This window comes from Syngnathus typhle, linkage group LG3, assembly GCF_033458585.1.
Source record: "Syngnathus typhle isolate RoL2023-S1 ecotype Sweden linkage group LG3, RoL_Styp_1.0, whole genome shotgun sequence".
Lineage (NCBI taxonomy): Eukaryota > Metazoa > Chordata > Actinopteri > Syngnathiformes > Syngnathidae > Syngnathus > Syngnathus typhle.
In genome coordinates this window covers 10,096,651-10,118,454 of record NC_083740.1, presented here as the reverse complement: position 1 = coordinate 10,118,454, position 21,804 = coordinate 10,096,651, and the positions used below count along the sequence as shown (strand labels likewise).

Sequence of the window (21,804 nt, the reverse complement as noted above, 5' to 3'; positions counted from 1 at the left end):
TATGTATGTATGTGTGTATGTGTGTACATATGTATATATATGTGTGTGTGTGTATGCGTGTGTGTGTGTATGTATGTATGTGTGTACATATGTATGTGTGTGTGTGTTCTACTTTTGTCACTTATATATATATATGGCACTTGCACACATACGTTTTATTTTTCAGTTATGTGTTCTACTTTTGTCACCTTTAAAGTTAAAAAGTTAAAGTCCCAATGATCGTCACACGCACATCTGGGTGTGGTGAAATGTGTCCTCTGCATTTAACCCATCCCCGTGTGACATTGCATATAGCACAACTCTTCTCCATCTTCACGCCATCACTTTGCAACTCGTCTGAGTGATTAGTGCGCATGCCCACTGCCTCTCGTGGATGTGACTTCCTGGTGGAAGAAAGCACAAGTAGGATGGCCAGGCCACGGGTGCAGCTCCGCCCACGAGCGCAGCTCACGAGTTTAAATGGTAAGGCTCGCAATTTGACAGGGGTCTTTTGGACTTTTTGTGTGGGGAGTACCTTGTCAGTTTGACAGCTTTCTGCATCCAGCGCTGCCCTCGGCACACCTTTTCTTCCCTTTAAGTGAGTATGCTGCATGCATCCTAGAGCATTTAAGAATCAGAAAGTTTGCTGTAATAACAAGCATTGAGTTGTTCTGGTTTGTTGAAGGAAACAAGACTTTTGGTCTTAGAGGTGGTAAAATTAAATATATTCAATTCAAGAAAAGCTTTCATATTTCTTCTGTGAAATACTTTAAGTGGTGGAAAAATTGATCTTCAAATATTGTTGTATTTATTACAAATCTCACTTCCCATATGTGACCATGTCAATCGTAAGTGAATTATGGTCGTATTTCATTTTATACCTTCAACCTTAAAAGATAATTTATCATTAATTACACTATTTGCTACTTTTTTCCAACTACTGTGGGAAGTGGGCAAAAGCAACAACAGCCATGAAACTTAATTTGCCGGGGACAGTTTTCCTAAAAGATCCGATTAAACACTGATGCCTCAAGGATTAAAATACTTTTGAACAAATATTCCGTCACAATGATTGCAGGCCTAAGACATTTTTGATAATCCCTAATGGGTCAAATGTCCGCTGCTCATTAATTAAAATAATTTCCTATGCTGTAATTCATAATCTTATGCACAAGAGCTATTTTAAGATGGTTGATTAAGAAGATGCAGGAGGAATGTTGAACAGAAAACAAAGGAAATGAGTGAAATCCTTCACAGGACCCGAAGGCCACACAATTGCAAAGGTCACCTTATCCCCTGGGTTGACATCCCTTTGTTTGTTTTTGACAAAAATAATAATTTTATTTATTAAACAACAGTTTTTTTTTCCCATTTATGCTTGTCAGTACTTTAATTGAGACCAATTGTATAAGAAAGCTAGTTACTTTTATTCTATGGTTAATTATAATCAACAATTGACATAAAAGCATCAAAACATCCTCAATAGAAATCCGCCAAGGTCCGAATAACCTAACTTGGACAAGCACTAATTTTGAAACGTAGCATATGTCCTGCATTTACCTAAATTTTCACATTAATTTACACATTGCGACACAATGCTTAACCAATTTATTGGACGAATGGTCATAAAAATGAGAAGACAACATCCTAACCACAGTGTTGAAATGCAGAATCATGTTGTCATTTTGAAATGGAATGAGAAATTTCAAAAAGAAAATATCACAAACAAAAAATATATTATTTTCTAATCCTCTTGATTTAGGCCAGCTCTGCTTTAATTGGTTAATTGGTTGGTCATCTCATATATTGGTGGTCTACTAGTTTTATATTTATTTTTTTGTTGTTTTGATTGTTAAGTTCGACATGCATGTGTCATTGTGAAATGAAGTTGCAAAATGCAATGTTTGAGTCTGCCAATCAGTCATACGGAGATAAATTCCTGTCAACTCTATTTCAGACATCTGTCCTCAGCATACACTGGTCATGTTGACACAATAGAGCACGAGGTGACTTTATCTCAAGTCACAGTGGTGAGGACAGCTCGAGAGCGAGAGGAGAAGCTCGCTCATACAGGAAAAGTCTGTTTGGTGTTATCAGCTCAAAACATCATCATTACTTCCTGACGAGCATGTACGCTCATCGCTTGTCTCTGTCTCCTGTTAATATTGCTACATCATTTTGGTTGATTTGTTTTGCTATGTCCCTGAGGTCTACTTCTGTTTTCTCAGAGGGCTTTAGGGGCTTTTTCTGCATAGTTCCCACTCTATTAAAGAATAGCAGTCTTGCACAGAGAGATGGAGGGAAAGGAGGTCAAAGCAGTAGCCCGTGGACAGCTGACTCTACATACATAATCCTCGAATCACTAAATTGTCTTCAAGAGTTAAAAGGCCAATCTCATTGGACACATCAATAAAGCTCGTGCTCACATGCTCACTGGACCCTGGGAGTGTGATAATAGAGGATTGTTACAGATGCCTGTATCAACCTTCTTAAATTCTCCCATAATGCTCGCATGACCCTTATAATTTAATCAGTGACTGCTGCATATAAAAATGGGTTCCTCCTTGAGCTATTATGAAGTATGACTGTTAAAGGCCCAGGCAACCGTCTAGCTCTTTGCCTTACTATCATTTTGGAGTAAACGACAAGGGCAGCTCGAGACATATTATTCCCTATATGGGCTTTGTTTGGGAGTTCACTTGCCTCGCTGTTTAGGAAGAAGGCAGAAAAGAGCCTGGCTCCAGAGAAGGGGCCCTTATATGGTCATCACAACACCAGACTGAAGCCCCCTCCAAGCAGACAAACAGACAGAGAGGGGGAGAGAGAGGGTGTAAAAATTGATATTGTCAATTAGATGATGACTTGGAGTTAATGCATCTCATGGACCTGGATTGTTTTCTCAGATATATATATATTTTAAGTCTCAATTCCGCGTCTGCAGGGTTTAATGGACATTGTTTAGGTTTGTGTCAAAGTGGAGTTTGCGTAAATGTTGAAACTTAAAACTGACTGGACAAAGAAGATCAGAGAGTAGCAGTACTCCCATTTTCTGCCTCACTGTTTCTGTTTTAATGCTGTTCTTTTCTTTCTCACCCCCAGTTGCCCCCCACCCCCACCAAGTCCAAACATGTCCAAGAAGGGCCCAAACGAGGACGAGAAGTTCCTCTTTGTCGACAAGGACTTCCTGAACAGCCCCATGGCTCAAGCCGACTGGGCAGCCAAGAAACTGGTGTGGATCCCTTCGGAGCGACATGGATTTGAGGCCGCGAGCATCAAGGAGGAGCACGGCGACGAGGTCCTGGTGGAGCTGGCTGACAGTGCCAAAAAGGTGACAGTCAACAAGGACGACATCCAGAAAATGAACCCACCCAAGTTCAGCAAGGTGGAAGACATGGCCGAGCTCACTTGCCTCAACGAAGCCTCTGTGCTGCACAATATCCGTGAGAGGTACTTCTCGGGCCTTATTTATGTAAGTATGCACCCAAACGCATTCATTCAAAATCAACTTCATTGACTTTCTAATCAGAATCCAATTGGAAATCCCAAACCCATTTTGCTTTCAGACATACTCAGGCCTGTTCTGTGTGGTGGTCAACCCCTACAAGATGTTGCCCATTTACTCCGAGAAGATCGTTGAAATGTACAAAGGGAAGAAGCGGCATGAGGTCCCCCCACACATCTATTCCATCACAGACAATGCCTACAGAAACATGATGCAAGGTATGGTCTTTATTCCAGCGTCTCGCCAGGCCTAACAGTTTGAAAGACGATAAAAGCGCAGCATTGGAGAGAATCAGTCCTAATCAGTCTTGGCAGTAGGTCTCTTAATGGATCTTAATTGGATAGTCAGCATTTCGTGAAGGTGGCATAGTTGTGCTTCCAGTAATGAAGCCACACTAGCTTGGCCGTGGTGAGACTTTAGATGGTTCGCTTTCCCATGGAATCTGTTCCGTGCGGGCCCAGGGGGTCGTGCCCACTGGATCTCTTGCTGACATGAGGGTGTTCTCTCTGAGGAGAATATACTATAAAGTATTTCCTGTCCCATCAGTCTGTCCTTTCTTCATTCAATCCGAGCTATTTGAGATCCAAAATCAATAGTGGAAGAATTTGGAAATACTTTGCCCCTTTGGTCAGAAGTGATGTTTTTTCACATAGTTTATGTGAATGACAACAAGTAAATAGTAATAATAATAATTATAATAATAATAATGATCATAATAATACTTTCTTCATTTGATCACTCCAAATTGCCCATCGTTGTATTTGTGAGTGTGGATAGTTGTTTGTCTGGGTGTGCCCGGCGACTGGCACGTGACCGGTCCAGGGTGAACTCCACCTGCCGCCTAAAAACTGCTGGGAGAGGCCCCAGCACACCCGTGACCCTAGTGAGAAACGGTTCGGAAGATAATAATATGGTTTTCGAGTTTTTCTAAGTAATTTGCTGATGGGTTGAAATTATACAGCTACATTTTCAGCGAAATGTTAATTTGTACGATAAAGTCCCAATTTATTATAAAAGCTTTACTTATTTTATGCTTTCAATGGTACAATGGATACAGCCCTGGGAAAAAAAAACTGATCCAAATTTCAAAACTAAATACTAAAATAGTTTTTTTCATACTGCCCATCTCTCCTTTCCAACGTTTAAGTTTTCACTTGTACGCTTGTTTGGTTGGTTGTCAGTTACTGGCGCGTTATAACTGTCCATATGTTCTCCTTTGAGACAGACTTGATCTCACTTCCTATTATGTCTGTATTGTTTTTAGATCTATACTCATTGTGATTTAGCAAGTTGTGTCCTCACATACTAATGATGAACTGTGTAATCCCTAAACCACCACAGTCAATGAGCATTTGTAAAGTGTTTCTTTTGGATGGAATCTGCTTCTCATACCTCTTGTGCATGTGCATCCTAATGGAAGAAAAGATCTGAACAGTGCTATCACTACTCTAAAGTTTATGTTTGTAGTTGTAGAGAAGTGCAGAGCTTAAACACTTCAGCCAGGACTGGAGTCCTATTTGCTGCATTTTTGCATCAGTCGGCTCAGGGAATAAACATGTGCTCCGGAAGTGGTCCCAAGAACTATATTTTCTTATATCAATCTCATAAATCACTGTCATTAAAATGTTCTAAAAATGTATACAGTGTTATTATTTAATTTACTGTACATGTTAAGGAAAAGGTATTTGTATATACAAATCACTCAAATGTAAGCGACAGAAAAAATCTAATCAGTTTTATCTACTTATAACCAACATTAAAATTCATTACATTTCTGTGTTTGCAGATCGTGAAGATCAATCAATTCTCTGCACGTAAGTAAATCTGCCATTTTCAAACTCACTCCTGTCATTTTTTTGCCCTGAACGTTTTTTCCATGATGTCACACACAGGCTGTGTGTGCTTGGGTTTTGCACTGCCTAAGGACTGTTCCAAATTCAAATCCAATCAAATAAAGTTCCTCTATGACCTCCAAGAGAGAAAAGGATAGAGGATAATAACCTGACAATAATCAGTGACCTTAAAGTAGGAGAAGTGAGCAAAATTGGTGAATATATTAACAAATAGACATACAGTGCTCCCCGATGACTGTAGCCTGACTTTCCACTCAGACCCTTGCTCCGGAAGTTTGGCCTCTATGATGATTAGGAAACCAGATTAGTCTTGGCAAAGTTTGCTTTCCATGTTATTTGTTTATTAGTTTGAAGCTTTTTGTTGGCAGCTTGTGAATTGGCCATCTCGAGACAAGCTGTCTTGGACCACACGTGATGCAGCTCATTTGTTATTTATTTTGGGTTGGGTTTTTTTCACTGCTCTATGTTCTCAGCCAAATTTGAGCAAATCACGTTTTTTTATTTTTTGCTGAATTTCACAAATGTTTTAGGATCTAACTTTTGTTTTTAAAAGAGGTAATATGTACACATAGTAGCTCCAGAGGTATGGATTGGATATTATGCACAATAATAGACACTGGCAAAAAATGGGACATTTTCCATTTAGGAATTTCAAACATTTTATGCCAAGAATTATCCACAACTTTACCACCCCTGAAAAAACGGACTCTGCAATAAGGGAATTCCAAAATGGTAAATGCCATATTTTAACGAAGCCTGTTCAATTAAAAGGTGACAATTCAAACACATTCTTGATTGACATAGTAAGACAAAGCAAAAGGTCTTAACACTAAGCGCTCTTCTCCCCATGCCGTGATGTCCTCTAGGCTTCCTCTTTTCCAAAATTGCAGCACTAATCTCCAGATCCTGTATAGGTTTTGATAAAAATCAGACCACTTCCCCATCTAGTCCACCCTTTCCAGTATTTGTTGCACTACATGTCGGAGGGCAGGTTAAAAAAAACAGCTTTTGCAGTAGGGGGAATCAGTGTAAACAGTTTTGAATACACAAGGTCAAATAATGTAAGAAAATCCAATCAGTGTAAACAGTTTTGAATACACAAGGTCAAATAATGTAAGAAAATCCAATCCATGTTACATGTGATTTCAAAAATGTAAACTGATAACACAATGACACAAGAGAGCTGAACACTTGCCCAGTAATATCTCCATTACCATTTCAGTTAAAACGACAACTGCTGTGAAGCTCAGCAGGCAGTCTGGGGCCTTATATGGTAGAAATGTTTCTGGTAAAGTACATGGAATGTCATGTATGACGTGCGTGTGTGTGTGTGTGAGTGCGTGCGTGTGTGTGTACGCTGGATGTACATGTTATTTTTATCGCAAAACTTGGGAAACTTGTGCATCTAATTTGGGTTGACTTATCATTGAAATACATAAATCGATGTGAACTAAATTAATAAAACTGATTTATGAATCAGACTAAAGTAGGTTTTAGAAGTAAATGTAAACAAATGCGGTGTTGAAGGCATGATTTTAAAAAACAAGGATGTGGTCTATGGTCATTTCTCAGCCCATGTAATTCCCTTAAAGCAAGATTTGACCTGGACGATTGAAAATTGATTATTAATTATTCATGCAAACTATTTCAAAATCGTACAGATTTTGCTTATAGTGACTGTGGTAAAGTACTGTAGCATTTTGGTTTTCCTCGGGTTTTAGTTTCCTCATTTAAGTACTAGTGTAAATATAAAGCGCAAAACAAGTTTTTCAACAGCATTATTGTTTTCATTTGGTGCAATTTCTAAACAGCTTTTAATCAGCTAAAGTGGTTCCAGTGTACTTAATGCCGTGACCACTTTATGAAGATTGTTCTGATACTGAGCAGGACATAGATTGACTTCCCAGTAGTTCCAGTAGAATCTGTCCAACTCACACAAATGCTTACACTGGGGGTCTGGATGTTGTGGGTCCGTGCCAGATGACAACAGGGGAAAAAAAAAATTGAATGCGCTTCCAACACGGAGCCTCCCCTGCCTTTTATGGAGCCCTGACTTAGATGGCTGGTGGCTCTGGGATTGTTCAACTCTGACTTTCTCTGAAGGATCTAAGATCACAAGCCACATTTTATGGATGGAAAATGGGACTAGTTTGCGCTTGTGTTTAAAAGCATGACAATTACACGGTACACTGAATTACTTAAAGACTAAGCTTTAACTGCTTGTCTGAGCCAGGAGGATACTGTTTGTTTTAAGTGAGGTATCTTTTTTTCTGTCTCACCTTGACATCTTTTTCCTCCTCAGTGGGGAGTCTGGCGCTGGCAAGACAGAGAACACCAAGAAAGTCATCCAGTATTTGGCTGTCGTGGCCTCGTCCCACAAAGGCAAGAAGGACAGCAGTGCTGTAAGTATGCATGCTAAGTGACCGTGCTGGAGTGACAAGTGAAGTGTCTGTCAGCCAGTTCCCTCACTCTTAATGTATTTAGGATGCTGCACAGTTTAATTCTGAATATCGCCATTTCCTCCAAATAGCAACAATCAGGATCACAGTTTGCCTACGTGAGTAAAGGGCAATGCCTGAAGTGTGTTTTTGTGTGTGCTGTTTCTTCCTGAGATTTAAACGTGCATGACGATAGTGACAAAGAACCATTTTTTGATATCTATTTTCCAACACTAAGGTTCAAATCCTTACGATAGTGTTCCTTGTAGCATTTTAGTTTTTCCTGTGTTACCCAGTGCGAGTGGATTTGCATGATCGTAGTTCTTCGTAGTCACATTTGAAACCACCGGAATGGCCAGTTTGGGCCGGCTACTTGAGTTGAGTTTGGTGTCAAACGTATTTTCAGTGAACACCCTTTCACTGCCGGGGGTGATGAGATTAAGGCTCCCCAGCAGTGAAAGGATCTCTCACCGATCAACGTGCACAGTGTGAGCATGCCCATCTCGTCTCCTCATGTCTGGAACACGTCCTCTTCTCGCCTCCTCCGCTTCGTCCAAGCTCCCTTCCGTTGCAGGAGAGTTCTGATGCATTTTATTTAGCCATGTGGTCCGCCATCTTGAAAAAAAAAAATCTTTCTCTGTCGCCCTGAAATGTTTTAAGTGCTCAGCGGTCACAACATTTGAAACATGATTTCACGACGCACAATCTACTTGATTGATTTGTTTATAATGTTGCTGAAAGCATGTTCAAATACTGATAACGGTGTTATCGTTGCTGAGATACCCTCAAACTCTCTTTCATCATTTTTTTCCAACAAAACAATACTATACTTTCAGCTCTCTTTTCTAGTTTGACTCCCTGATTTGAATATGCAGTAAACCTTGATACAAAAAAAAGCCTTGCTGTAAGCTATCATATTCTCTTTCTTGCTGCTCTGCTCTGCTCTGCTCTATTTTTTCATTTCTCTTCTCCAGTGACGTATCCCAGGAGTTTAAATGAACAAGACAATCCTTTCCGCTTTGATTGTTCTGATCTTCAATACATCAGTTGGTCTGTATCTTGTCAATCATTTCAGTTTAACAGGATCTACCACCATGTTGCACAATCATGTTCCGTCCGTTACTATTTTCAATCAGGCTAAATCCGTTGACAACCGTCTCCTCATCTGATAGTTTCAGCCTATTTTGGCGGATAGAATCCGTGTTTTAAATCATTGAGGTGAAGGTTGACAGGGTTTGACTTTAGCTAAAAGCTGACAGAGCCCTTTGATCAGGTGGATTATCTAAATGCACATCAAGGTGGGGTCTGCCTAATTTTCTAATCACCTGGTTCGACCTATAAATCTACAGGCCAGCAAGACCATGAAGAGGAAAAGGTTGATAAGGGTCCATGACTGACAGGGTCAGTAGAAAAAGAAGATTTTGAAATTGATGCGCTAAATCCCTAATGGTACAAAAGCTGAGAAGCTACACCGAGGCAAAACATTCATATAATTGGATCATTCCTCAGAAGCAATGTGCTGATAAGATTATTTTCAGCTGAACTAACCTGCCCTTGTCTGTTTATATATCAGCTTCCCCTCATTTTCCTCTGAACCTCAGGTCAGATGTTGGTTGCATAACTAATTCTGAGCTGTTGATGTATTACAGGCAGTTTGAGATTTAGTAGTCTTTTTCTTTTTTTTTTTTAACACACATGAATTATATTTTGGAAAAGCTACCCATCAACCCCATCTGCAGCCCACCTCAGTTGCCATTCATTATGTAAATGTGTTGTTGTCACCAGGGAGAGCTGGAGAAGCAGCTCCTACAAGCCAATCCCATCCTGGAGGCTTTCGGGAATGCCAAGACCATCAAAAATGATAACTCTTCCCGATTTGTGAGTTTTCTTCCTAATTATATGTCAGAATAAAATTATCTCTTAAAAATCTTATCCACCAATGCACGGCTTTGATTTTATTTATTAACTCCTTCTTTCATTGTTTTTCACACAGGGTAAATTCATCCGAATCAACTTTGATGTGACAGGCTACATTGTTGGAGCCAACATTGAGACCTGTATCCTCGACTGTTTTAAATCTATCAAGTAAAAATGAAATCGTATCTAGTTTAGGAACCGCCGATATAGCCATAGAAGCTAACAAATAGGTTAATGAAGATGTTTTCACAGTTAGGCAAAGGGTGAACTTGAGAATTGAGCATTTGTGTTCTTTAATCGCTGAGTTCTCAGACCTCCTGGAGAAGTCTCGTTGTATCAGACAAGCAAAAATAGAAAGAGCCTTCCATATTTTCTACTACATGATTGCTGGTGCCAAGGACAACGTTAAAGGTAACATATTTAAAATGCGTTCTGTGGATATTTTTTCCATAAAATAAAATCATGACTTCACTTGACATAACAATACTCTGTAATGCAGGTCTCCATTTTAATCCTGTAAAGTCATAACATTAAGAACTGGTGGGGAAAACCCGAAAAAGATCACTTTAATTCATTGTGTATTATTATCTTTTCAGAGGAGCTTCTTCTGGAGCCCTTCAGTAACTACCGCTTCCTCGTTGCGGGCCACGTCCAGATCCCGGCCCAGCAGGATGATGAGATGTTCGAGGAGACCATGGAGGCCATGACCATCCTGGGCTTTACAGATGAGGAGCGAATTGGTATCACAAATGTGGTCTATCATTAGTTTTGATAAAAAAAAATTAAAAAAGGATAATTCCCAGTGATTCAGATAAATGTAGCTTACTCTAATTGGGTGTCAACTGCTTCAATCCTTTTAGTCTGTTAATCAGATTTTGAAGTCTAAACTCTAATTTGGGCGTGAATTATAGCATAAAGTATTGTTTATATATCTGGCGGGCAGACAGACGGGCAGACGGACGGACAAACAGATGGATGGATCCTACCAATACTGTTCTGTTTTATTGTAGATATGCTGAAGGTGTGTTCAACAGTCATGCAGCTGGGAAACATTGAGTTTAAGAAAGAAAGGAACCAAGAGCAGGCCACCATGCCTGACAACACAGGTTAGATTCAGTATTTTGTCTTCCTTGTCTACCTTTTTATAATGTGAAATTGAGATATGGAGGTTCTTAAATATTACAGGGCACTTGAGGAATAAAATTGTGAGATGCAAACAATTAAGAAAATATAGCAAAACAAAAGCAGAAATGGGATCAATATTTCAAAATATATTCCATTTATTTCTCCCGTCTGTAGCGGCTCAGAAGGTGTGTCACCTGCAGGGCATCAACGTGACTGACTTCACTCGTGCCATCCTCACGCCTCGAATCAAAGTTGGCAGAGAGGTGGTGCAAAAAGCCCAAACCAAAGAGCAGGTATGACACAGTGCACACTGAAAGAAGGAATGAAAAAATGGACCTTTCATGAGTTTGCTACTTGTGCACTTCATAGGCTGACTTTGCTATTGAAGCCCTGGCAAAGGCTGTGTTTGAGCGCCTCTTCCGCTGGATCCTGGGCCGAGTCAACAAAGCCCTGGACAAGACCAAACGTCAAGGGGCCTCCTTCCTGGGTATCCTCGATATCGCTGGTTTTGAGATATTTGAGGTATGAACCCTCCAATGAGCCATATTACGATGTTTGTGAACAATGGGCATCCTCACCTCTCTTTCACGGCTGTTGCAGGACAACTCCTTTGAGCAGCTGTGCATCAATTACACCAATGAGAAGCTCCAGCAGCTCTTCAACCACACCATGTTCATCTTGGAGCAGGAGGAGTACCAGAGAGAAGGCATTGAGTGGAACTTTATAGATTTTGGTTTGGACCTGCAACCCTGCATAGAGCTCATTGAGAGGCCGGTGAGTGACCGTGAGACAGTGACAACTAGCTTTTCTTCCTCATAACGTGGTTTCATGTAAATCCTTACTTATTGTTTTCAGAACAACCCTCCAGGCATTCTGGCCTTGCTGGATGAAGAGTGCTGGTTCCCCAAAGCCACAGATGTCTCCTTTGTAGAAAAACTCATGAACACCCAAGGAAACCATGTTAAATTTGCGAAATCAAAACAACTAAAAGACAAGACCGAGTTTTCTCTTCTTCACTATGCCGGAAAGGTGAGGATAATAATAAAGGGCACTTTAAAGAGTACGGTTGAGATTTGATTTGGGTTATGCTTTTGCACAACCAGATGTTCCAGGACTGCTAAATCAAATGAATCCAATATTGTGTGCTTGTAGGTGGACTATAACGCCACAGCCTGGCTGACAAAGAACATGGACCCTCTGAATGACAATGTTACAGCACTGCTCAACAATTCGTCCAGCTTATTTGTGCAAGACCTCTGGAAAGATTGTGAGATCACGGACATTTAGCCATTTTTTTTTCTGTCAGCAGGCATCTATATAATGGTGTTATGCAATATTGGGAATTTATATGAAGCAGTTTCCACCTTTGATTTATGTACATGTCATATTGTAGATAATATCAAGTCTTTAATAATGATCAAATGTCATGTATATATTGGCAATTCAATGACTGATGAGTTATGTGCTTCAGCTGACCGAGTGGTGGGTCTTGACACCATTGCCAAGATGTCAGACAGTTCGATGGGCGGTGGATCCAAGACCAAGAAGGGAATGTTCCGCACGGTGGGGCAGCTCTACAAGGAGTCTCTCGCCAAACTCATGACCACACTGCACAACACCCAGCCCAACTTTGTCAGATGCATCATTCCAAACCACGAGAAGAGGGTAAACAACTTATTGACTTGGAGTTTTTGAAACAGGATTTACGTCTGATCCCTGTTACCACGAATAGCCATGTATATTTTAAACCGACTAGTCGTTGTGCCTTGGGACACATCACTCATTTCTACAAAGTCATCATTACTAAACTAAGGGTTGGGCTTTGACTTTTTAAGTCACCCTCCACATCACCACCGATTTTTCTTCAGGACATCTATCGTTCCAACTTGGTGTTTACGTTTTGTAGTTCAGTGACCACAGTGACCTCTGCCCTCTCAACTGTCTCCATGAAGATACAAAATTGTCCCGGCCATGTTTCTAAGTTTTACCAAATGTCTCACCAGAAGAGTGGCAAATCTGCACTTGTCCCTCTGCTTTATGTCAACTCTTAAAGTCAATCCCTCTTACATGTAAGTTCTCCTCAGGCAGGGAAGTTGGATGCCAACCTAGTTCTGGAACAACTCAGGTGTAATGGCGTGCTGGAGGGAATTAGAATCTGCCGACAAGGATTCCCTAATAGAATTGTCTTCCAGGAGTTTCGCCAGCGGTGAGTTGGATCAGATCGGATTATTCTTAAACATTACTACACAAATTTTGTAATCAGATGTCGCTTTTGTCTTATAGCTATGAGATTCTGGCAGCAAGTGCTATTCCCAAAGGTTTTATGGATGGAAAACAAGCCTGCTGCCTCATGGTAAACAAGTGTTCTTCACTCCAAAATTGCTACTTTGAATTGAAGGTCACAATGAGACTGTCACTGTCTTCCGTCCAATATAGATCAAACATCTGGACCTGGACCCAAATCTGTACAGAATCGGACAGAGCAAGATATTCTTTCGCACAGGAGTTTTGGCTCAGCTGGAGGAAGAGAGAGACCTGAAGATAACTGTGATCATCATTGCCTTCCAAGCTCAAGCTCGAGGATTCCTGGCTAGGAAGTACGTACATGCTAGCACATTCCATGGCTTCTAGCATGACTGTCGGCAGGATTGCATACAGCTATAATGAAATGAAAACACAATTAATATTCTTCCAAGGATATTCCCGTTTAAATTTGAGGAAGAATACAAACTATTTCTTTATATAATAAATCAAAATGTCTATGTATAGTGCGTGTTCTCGAATTGCATGTATTGTATCATACACAATGTATTTGTTTTGTCGATCATTTCAAGGGCATTTGCTAAGAGGCAGCAGCAACTCACAGCCATGAAAGTGATTCAGAGGAATTGTGCCGCCTACCTCAAACTTAGAAACTGGCAGTGGTGGAGACTCTTCACAAAGGTCAGCATGTCCATTTAATTATGCAAGTTCTTACTATTTCATATTGATCTAACTTTCCAACACTGGCCAAAAGGTTAAGCCTCTTCTGCAAGTGACACGGCAGGAGGAGGAGATGGGCCTAAAGGAAGAAGAGCTGCAGAAATCAAAAGAAAATGCCACAAAGTATCAATCGGAGCTGAACGAGATCACTTTGAAGCACACGACGGTAAATGATGAGTGACACAAACATAGTAATTCCAATCAAGTTCACATCCCATTCTCCTCTCATCTACTGTCCATCCATTCATTTTTTTATTATCTACCTACTTCATTTCCACTGCCCAAGTTAACTCTGGCTTTGTCTGTCAATTTGCTTCAGATTTTGGAGGAGAGAAATGCGCTGCAGGAGCAACTTCAGGCTGAGACAGAGTTGTATGCGGAAGCTGAGGAGATGAGGGTGCGCTTGGCAGCTAAGAAGCAGGAATTGGAGGAAATCCTGCACGAGATGGAGGCAAGACTAGACGAAGAGGAAGAACGTTCTCAGACATTTCTGGTGGAAAAGAAGAAGATGCAACAGCAGATGCAGGTAGAGAATTTGTTGTGTTTATTATTGCTGCCAGTTACTATCTCCCATCGCTTTTTCCAAATACAAGGTGCAAGCATGCATGGTATCTTGTTATCGCTTTGATGCAGGAATTAGAAGAGCATTTAGAAGAGGAGGAGGATGCGCGGCAAAAGATGCATCTGGAGAAAGTCACTTGTGAAGGAAAGATTAAAAAGCTTGAAGATGACATCCTGGTGATGGAAGACCATAACAACAAGCTGCTGAAGGTAAATAAGAAGAAAACATAGTGACGTTAAAGTGATATTATTGGTTCACACACTCCATTTTTATTTTGTAGGAGAGAAAGCTGATGGAGGAGAGGGTTGCGGACTACAGTACTAATCTGGCTGAAGAAGAGGAGAAGTCGAAAAACCTCACCAAACTGAAAAACAAACATGAGTCCATGATCTCAGAACTGGAGGGTAATCACTCTTAAGGAACATCATCATTTACAGACTTGGTATACCAGTTTTTGGGGTCGCTTACCCTCGGCTCTACTTCCAGTCCGACTGAAGAAGGAGGAAAAGACCCGGCAGGAGCTGGATAAGATTAAGCGTAAATTAGAGGCCGAATCAAATGATCTCCAGGAGCAGCTTGCGGACCTGCAGGCCCAGATTGCTGACCTCAAAGCACAGCTGGCAAAGAAAGAGGAAGAGCTACAGAATTCCTTGGCCAGGTAAAGTCTCTTGATGGCTTCTTTGTCAGACTTTCCACATTTCAACATAGGCAGATTCAAAACAAAGAATCAGTCAACTGAAATGATCTGGAACTGCTCACAATGTAGAGGCCAAAGAAAATGTTGAGTTGATTGTCATGCACGAGGCCAATTAGCATGCCTACTATGTATCATTATACTTTGGAATGTTATTTCATGATAAATACAATTGAATAGTGTTTCTTAGCACAAACTCCGTTACCAGCGTTAAACAAATTCCCTTTGTTGTATAGATTAGAAGACGAGACGGCTCAAAAGAACAACGCTCTAAAGAAAATCCGTGAGCTGGAAGGCCACATCTCTGACCTGCAGGAAGACCTCGACTCTGAACGAGCAGCCAGGAACAAAGCAGAAAAGATCAAACGCGACTTGGGAGAAGAATTGGAGGCTCTTAAATCTGAGCTCGAGGATACTCTGGACAGCACTGCAACCCAGCAGGAACTCAGGTCACACATACCTTCACAAAAACAACAAAGCTAAAGAAAAAAACAAGACTTTCTTTTCCTCAAACATTCATTCTGTGTTCTGCAGAGCCAAACGTGAGCAGGAGGTAACCTCACTGAAAAGAGCCATAGAGGATGAGAACCGGACCCACGAGTCCCAGATACATGAAATGAGACAGAAACACACCCAGGCCGTGGAGGAGCTCACTGAGCAACTAGAGCAGTCGAAACGAGTAATGACTCCATGAGTTCACACATTAGTACTTCATTGATTTACTCGATATGACTTGTTTCCAATCAAGCCAAAACGTGCCTCCACAACCAGGTAAAGACAACTCTGGAGAAAGCCAAACAAGCTCTGGAGAAGGAGACATCTGAATTGACCGTGGAAGTGCGCTCGCTCATTCAAGCCAAACAAGACGGCGAGCACAAGAGGAAGAAGTTGGAAGGTCAAGTGACAGATTTACAATCGCGCTTCAATGACAGTGAGAAGCAGAAGGCTGAACTGGGAGAACGCTGCTCTAAGATAACTGTAATTGGTTTCATGAAGTATATTCTTAAAATGTAAAACCGAAAAAATCCCTAAGAATATATGTGAATGCCCCACAGGTTGAACTGGAGAGTGTGACAAGCATACTGAATGAAGCTGAGGGCAAGGTCATCAAACTGAACAAAGATGTTGCCAGCTTTAGCTCCCAACTCCAGGATACACAGGTTACTGCAGAAAAACTTTATTTTGATAGGAGGTAGCAGTATTTGGCACTGACCTTTGACCTGCTCTGCGTCCACAGGAGTTGCTAGCCGAGGAGACACGACAGAAGCTGCAGTTCTCCACAAAGCTTCGACAGGCAGAGGATGACAAGAACAGTTTACAGGAGCAGCTCGAGGAGGAGATGGAGGCCAAGAGGAACGTTGAGAGACAGGTCTCCACCCTCAACATCCAGGTCAGAGATGAGTCACATCTAGATTAGCGATAGCATCAAAATGTTGTCAACGAACAAACGAACGTTCATTTTACTCTGCTTCGACAGCTGTCGGATTCAAAGAAAAAGCTGGAGGAAATGTGTGGGAACAATGAGCTGCTGGAAGAAAGCAAGAAGCGTCTGCAAAGAGACTTGGAAGCAGCCAACACCCAGTTTGAGGAGAAGGCTTCTGCCTACGACAAATTGGAGAAGACTAAAAACCGTCTGCAACAGGAGCTGGAGGACACACTGATGGATCTCGATAACCAGAGGCAGAATGTTTCCAATCTTGAGAAGAAACAAAAGAAATTTGACCAGGTGTGTTGAAGTTGTTGCCAAAGTATGACAAGATGTTGAAGCATTGACATGTAGCGTCATTTGATTGTGGCTGTTTGGCTTCCAGATGCTGGCGGAGGAGAAGTCCATCTCTTGTAAATATGCAGATGAGAGAGATCGAGCTGAGGCTGAGGCTCGAGAGAAGGAGACGAAGGCTCTGTCCTTGGCGAGGGCTCTGGACGAGGCCCAAGATGCCAGAGAGGAGCTGGAGAGAGCCAACAAGGCCCTGAGGGTGGAGATGGAGGATCTAATCAGCTCAAAGGATGATGTTGGGAAAAATGTATGAAGTAGTATCATTTCTCACTTAGTCGTGCTGCTGCCCATAGTCAGCTGAGATGGGCTCCGGCTCACCCTTGATGAACGCGTCATCACGTGCTTGTGAATTTGATCCTGCCTCGTTGTCAGGTCCATGAGCTGGAGAAATCCAAGCGAGGCTTAGAGGCCCAGGTGGAGGAGATGAAGACTCAGCTGGAGGAGCTGGAGGACGAGCTGCAGGCGGCTGAGGATGGCAAACTGCGCCTAGAGGTCAACATGCAGGCCCTCAAGGCCCAGTTTGAGAGGGATCAGCAAGGCCGCGATGAGATGGGAGAGGAGAAGAAGAGGCAGCTAGTCAAGCAGGTGAAGAAACCTCTTGTTTCCTTTCCAGTGTCTGTTGCAGAAAGTTACATCAGAACCGTAACCCCTCGCGTGGCGATCAGGTGCGTGAGTTGGAGACAGAGCTGGAGGATGAACGCAAGCAGAGGGCCTCAGCAGCAGCAGCCAAGAAGAAATTGGAGACAGACATGAAAGATCTGGAGGGCCAGATTGATGCAGCCAATAAGGGACGAGATGAGGCCATTAAGCAGCTTCGAAAGATTCAGGTGAGAATGCTAAAAAAGCGCGGATATCGGAACTTTTGTTATCTAAGCTGCAAAAGCAACAAGACTTTTTTTTACCAACCTTCACACATCCAGGGATGCAACAACCAATACCAGCTTTGTAATGATAATAATACATCGTACAGGTCATTAAAATAATACAGTCCTGATACTGGCATGTGATTCTCCTTCTCCGCCAGGCTCAAATGAAAGACTTCCAGAGGGAGCTGGAAGATGCCCGTGCTGCCCGTGAGGAAGTGCTGATGACGGCGAAGGAGAGTGAGAAGAAAGCCAAGGGCCTGGAGGCTGAGTTGATGCAGCTGCAAGAGGTCACAGCAACGCTATTTTAATTGGAACTTTTAACAGTTTTTTGATCTATGGATTCCTAGTAGTAGTAGTATTCAACGAGGGTATTCTGATTAATACTACATTTGTGGAATATGAATTAAGAAACAAAGTCCTCCTGTTTTTATCCATCTCAGGGGGTCGGCCATTATGTCACTCAGAATATCATATTTGGACTTGTACTGTTGCATAGATTAGTATAATTTGTAAAGATTTGTTTTTACTTTCATTCATTTTGAAATTTTCGAATTTTAGTAGTAGAACTAAATAATAATTTCCTCATGTATGAAATCTGGGCCTGTTTAATTGGACACAAGGCTGATATACTCACACGGCAAGTATATACGCACGTTTATTGCACCCTCTGCCATCTAAGCAGCGTTTGGATGTTCTGCCAGTTGTAGTAGATATGTGAGCAAATCTGAAATTGCGTAACTTCCCACATTGCCACGGTATCTTATTCACTGAACTAGTGCAGTTTTCATATTTCATGTCACGGTTCTTTAGGATCTGGCCTCTGCTGAGAGGGCGCGGAAGCAAGCAGAAGCTGAAAGGGACGAGCTGTCAGATGAGCTGGCCAGCAACTCCTCTGGAAAGTCAGTCCTGCTTTGTCTTTTTTTTAGAATTATTTGATCCAATCTAACCACACTGGTGCTTCTCGCGTGTAGGTCCGCCTTGTCCGACGAGAAGCGTCGCTTGGAAGCTAAGATCTCCCAGCTGGAAGAGGAACTGGAGGAAGAGCAGAGCAACATGGAGATCCTCAACGACAGGCTGAGGAAGAGCACACAGCAGGTTGCCATAGGAGCAAGTTCACATCATCACTAAGCCTCGGTACCAACTTGCATTCTCCCCACAGGTAGAGCAGATGAACAACGAGCTGCAAACAGAACGCTCCGCCTCTCAAAAGAACGAGAGTGGCCGGCAGCAGATGGAGCGCCAGAACAAGGAGATGAAGGCCAAGCTCAGCGAGATGGAGAACCAGGTCAAGTCCAAGTTCAAATCCTCCATTACCGCATTGGAGGTGAAGGTGGCTCAATTGGAGGAGCAGCTTGAACAGGAGAACAGGTCAGATGCAGAGAAACACCAATGGAATACTTTTTTTGTCCTGCATCATCATACTGCTTGTGCATCCTGAAAGTATTTGTATTATTTCTCGAAGCAAAATTTAAATTTTAGGATGCTGCTTGCATTTTTTTAAAGAATAACTTAAATATCATTTGGACACACATCTGACCTTATGCTGTAACAACGGAAATCACAAACCCTCACATCTGCCAAAGTATACAACGTCAGAGGAGAAGCTAAGCCATGAGGATCAAGGAACTACGAGAGCTCAGAAACAATATTGTGGTTTCCGTGCAGATCTGGGCAAGGTTACAAAAAATCTGCTTCACTTACTTTTCCCAACAGCAGAGCATAGCACTTTACAAAACAAATATTTTGTCATTTCAATTTCAGTCAAAATAGTCACCGCACATCAAGCTACGAATTTTAAGAAGCCTGTGATTTGAATCGCATCAAGCTTCTATCCTGCTTTTCAGGGAAAAGCAGGTGACTGCCAAAAGTCTGCGCCAGAAGGACAAGAAGCTCAAGGACGTGATCATGCAGGTGGAGGATGAAAGAAAACAGGCAGAACAGTACAAAGACCAGGTAGGATCGCTCGTTTCCCAGGAATTTCGTCGGGGGCTCTTTGCGGTAGCATAAGCAACATCTTGGACTTGAACGCTCCCACTAGGCGGAGAAGGCAAACACGCGCATGAAGCAGCTGAAGCGGCAGCTTGAGGAGTCGGAGGAGGAGTCTCAGCGAGCCACAGCCGCCCGCAGGAAGCTGCAGCGGGAGCTGGATGAAGCCACCGAGGCCAACGATGCCATGAGTCGCGAGGTCAACTCTCTCAAGAGCAAACTCAGGTAGGAATAGTTTTATGTCATGAGCAAATGATTTCGGTGCATGTTTTAGGTCAGGTGGGGGTCAAACTATGGCATGCGGGCTAAGACAAATTCTGCATCAATTTTGTGTCGATACTAAAATGACAAATTGTCTTCTCAAAGAGAAATCATCAGGATTGTAATCAGCCTTTTCCAAAGCTTGCTAATGAGCTGATCATTTTAATTGGGTGTGCTGAAGTAGGGCTGCACCAAAAACAGGCTGGATAGGGGCTCTCGAAGACCGCACCCCTGCTGTATATAGTATTAGACGTTCATACGTGAGTTTGACATCGCTGTTTTAGATCCACCCCCCCCCCCCCCAACAAATCTAAATGATCCAGATTCAAATGATCAGAATGGTTCTTAGGATTTCGCAGAGCTTGCAAACTTGGCAAACTATAACAAACTGCCCACCGCATCTTCTTGTGCCTGTTCAGGCGTGGAAACGAGCCCTCCTTTGGCAGCGCACCTCGGCGTATGGGCGGAGGTCGGAGGGCGGTAGAGGATGCGTCTGAGGAGGAGGCAGACTCCCAAACTGACTTCAATGGAAAGTCAGCAGATTGAGTGATGAGACGATGTCAACTACGCATGTCTCCTGACAATACTGCCTTTCCAAAATGGAGGTTAACTTTTTGCTTTTGTTTCCCATCGCCTGAGTTCACCCTTACATTGAAATATACACTGCCTGGCCAAAGAAAGGTCAGACACCGGGTCTCAACATTTAGCCGAGCTGTTCATTTAGCAAATGCATGAGGTCAGCTCATTTCATATATGGGCTGAGAATGTGAAGCCTGAGACCAACTCAGATTTACAACTCTGCCTCCATAGGTTGCCATCTGATAATCATTTCATCTCCATTCCCACCCATCATACTAAATCCAGGAGGGTCAAATCTTTTTCTCTGCAGATTGTGTCATGTTTTTATATTGCTCTAGAGTCTAATCCAAAATTACGACAGATTTTCCCCATGAGCCTCACTTAGTACATCTGAGAAGTAATAATTCAATTAAATTATTTTATCAGCCTCCTTGATGCAGGGCAATTAGATCTTTCTTGTAAGAAAGAATCCAAACATTAATTGCAGCAGTTAGGGTTACCCGTCAAACATTTTTTAATAATTCTCCAAAAACAGTTCTCTAATCTTCCCGTTTAGTCTCATCCAGTTTGTTTCTTTTCCATGGGCCAGGTAGTGTATATTTTTCTACCATTTCTCTTAGTTAACTGATCTGTCCTCTCGAGCACTTTTCCTTGACACAAATCGAATGGATGAACAAAATATCAACCGAGGGGGTAATTTGGTGGCTTCACTGATGTGTGATTTACTGTTTTTATTTACACCATTTTGTGCTGCACTGAATGACTCATAAATGCAACATTTTGTACACATTAGGTGCCTCTAATTAATGTGCTAACTTGCCAGCAGAGCCAAATTCAGTGCATCACCTTTGGATAGTATGTCTCCTTGTGTAAATGTAGAACTACTACAGCTACGGTTGTTTTCTTGCCTGTGACTGCTGTTGACGTATGAGATTGGAAATGTAGATGCGGTCTACGTCCAGTCTGCTTTTTGTACCCTAACTAGTTGTCTTTTACATTTTTGCATGATAGCTTTTAGATGTGAAAGGTTATCAAAGGTTTCGGATCACACCCTTGTACAATTTGCTGCATTTTTGGAACATGGTCAGTGATTCAATCTGCCTTCTAAAGTTTGTTCCTGCTTATCACCCAAGGCTGTCTGAAAGTAATCAACTGATGTTTACATAGCACAATTTCTTTCTACTAATTGTTGAACCACTTGCACAAAAATTAAAACTCTACACCCCCAAAATGACCATTTAGGTCCTTTAATGTTTTGACTAAGTTCGCAAATGTCATTGAAG

General features: G+C 42.0%; 1 protein-coding gene across 1 annotated transcript; it reads left to right on the top strand.

Moving 5' to 3' along the window:
• Positions 1–416: 416 nt before the first annotated feature.
• myh11a (myosin, heavy chain 11a, smooth muscle) lies at positions 417–21,752 on the top strand. Its single transcript, XM_061273694.1, has 41 exons — positions 417–577; positions 3,079–3,448; positions 3,543–3,699; positions 5,268–5,295; positions 7,637–7,736; positions 9,558–9,650; positions 9,766–9,829; positions 10,002–10,100; positions 10,286–10,429; positions 10,700–10,795; positions 10,989–11,107; positions 11,184–11,336; positions 11,415–11,588; positions 11,670–11,843; positions 11,967–12,081; positions 12,286–12,479; positions 12,899–13,020; positions 13,098–13,167; positions 13,251–13,411; positions 13,649–13,757; positions 13,831–13,962; positions 14,116–14,322; positions 14,430–14,567; positions 14,639–14,762; positions 14,845–15,016; positions 15,289–15,501; positions 15,587–15,731; positions 15,824–16,030; positions 16,108–16,212; positions 16,290–16,442; positions 16,530–16,778; positions 16,864–17,076; positions 17,202–17,414; positions 17,495–17,656; positions 17,854–17,982; positions 18,506–18,594; positions 18,667–18,790; positions 18,855–19,063; positions 19,540–19,648; positions 19,734–19,906; positions 20,362–21,752. The coding sequence occupies exons 2-41, from the start codon at positions 3,107–3,109 to the stop codon at positions 20,486–20,488; spliced, it is 5,907 nt and encodes a 1,968-aa protein (XP_061129678.1). The 5' UTR covers positions 417–577; positions 3,079–3,106; the 3' UTR covers positions 20,489–21,752.
• The last annotated feature ends 52 nt before the right edge of the window (positions 21,753–21,804 follow it).

What these genes read in the sequence shown, in the direction of transcription:
- myh11a (XM_061273694.1), top strand. Translation starts at nt 3,107, where the DNA reads ATGTCCAAGAAGGGCCCAAACGAGGACGAGAAGTTCCTCTTTGTCGAC. An exon ending in GATCAATCAATTCTCTGCAC is followed by an intron (nt 5,296 to 7,636) that starts GTAAGTAAATCT and finishes TTTCCTCCTCAG; the next exon opens with TGGGGAGTCTGGCGCTGGCA. An exon ending in TGGAGCCAACATTGAGACCT is followed by an intron (nt 9,830 to 10,001) that starts GTATCCTCGACT and finishes CTGAGTTCTCAG; the next exon opens with ACCTCCTGGAGAAGTCTCGT.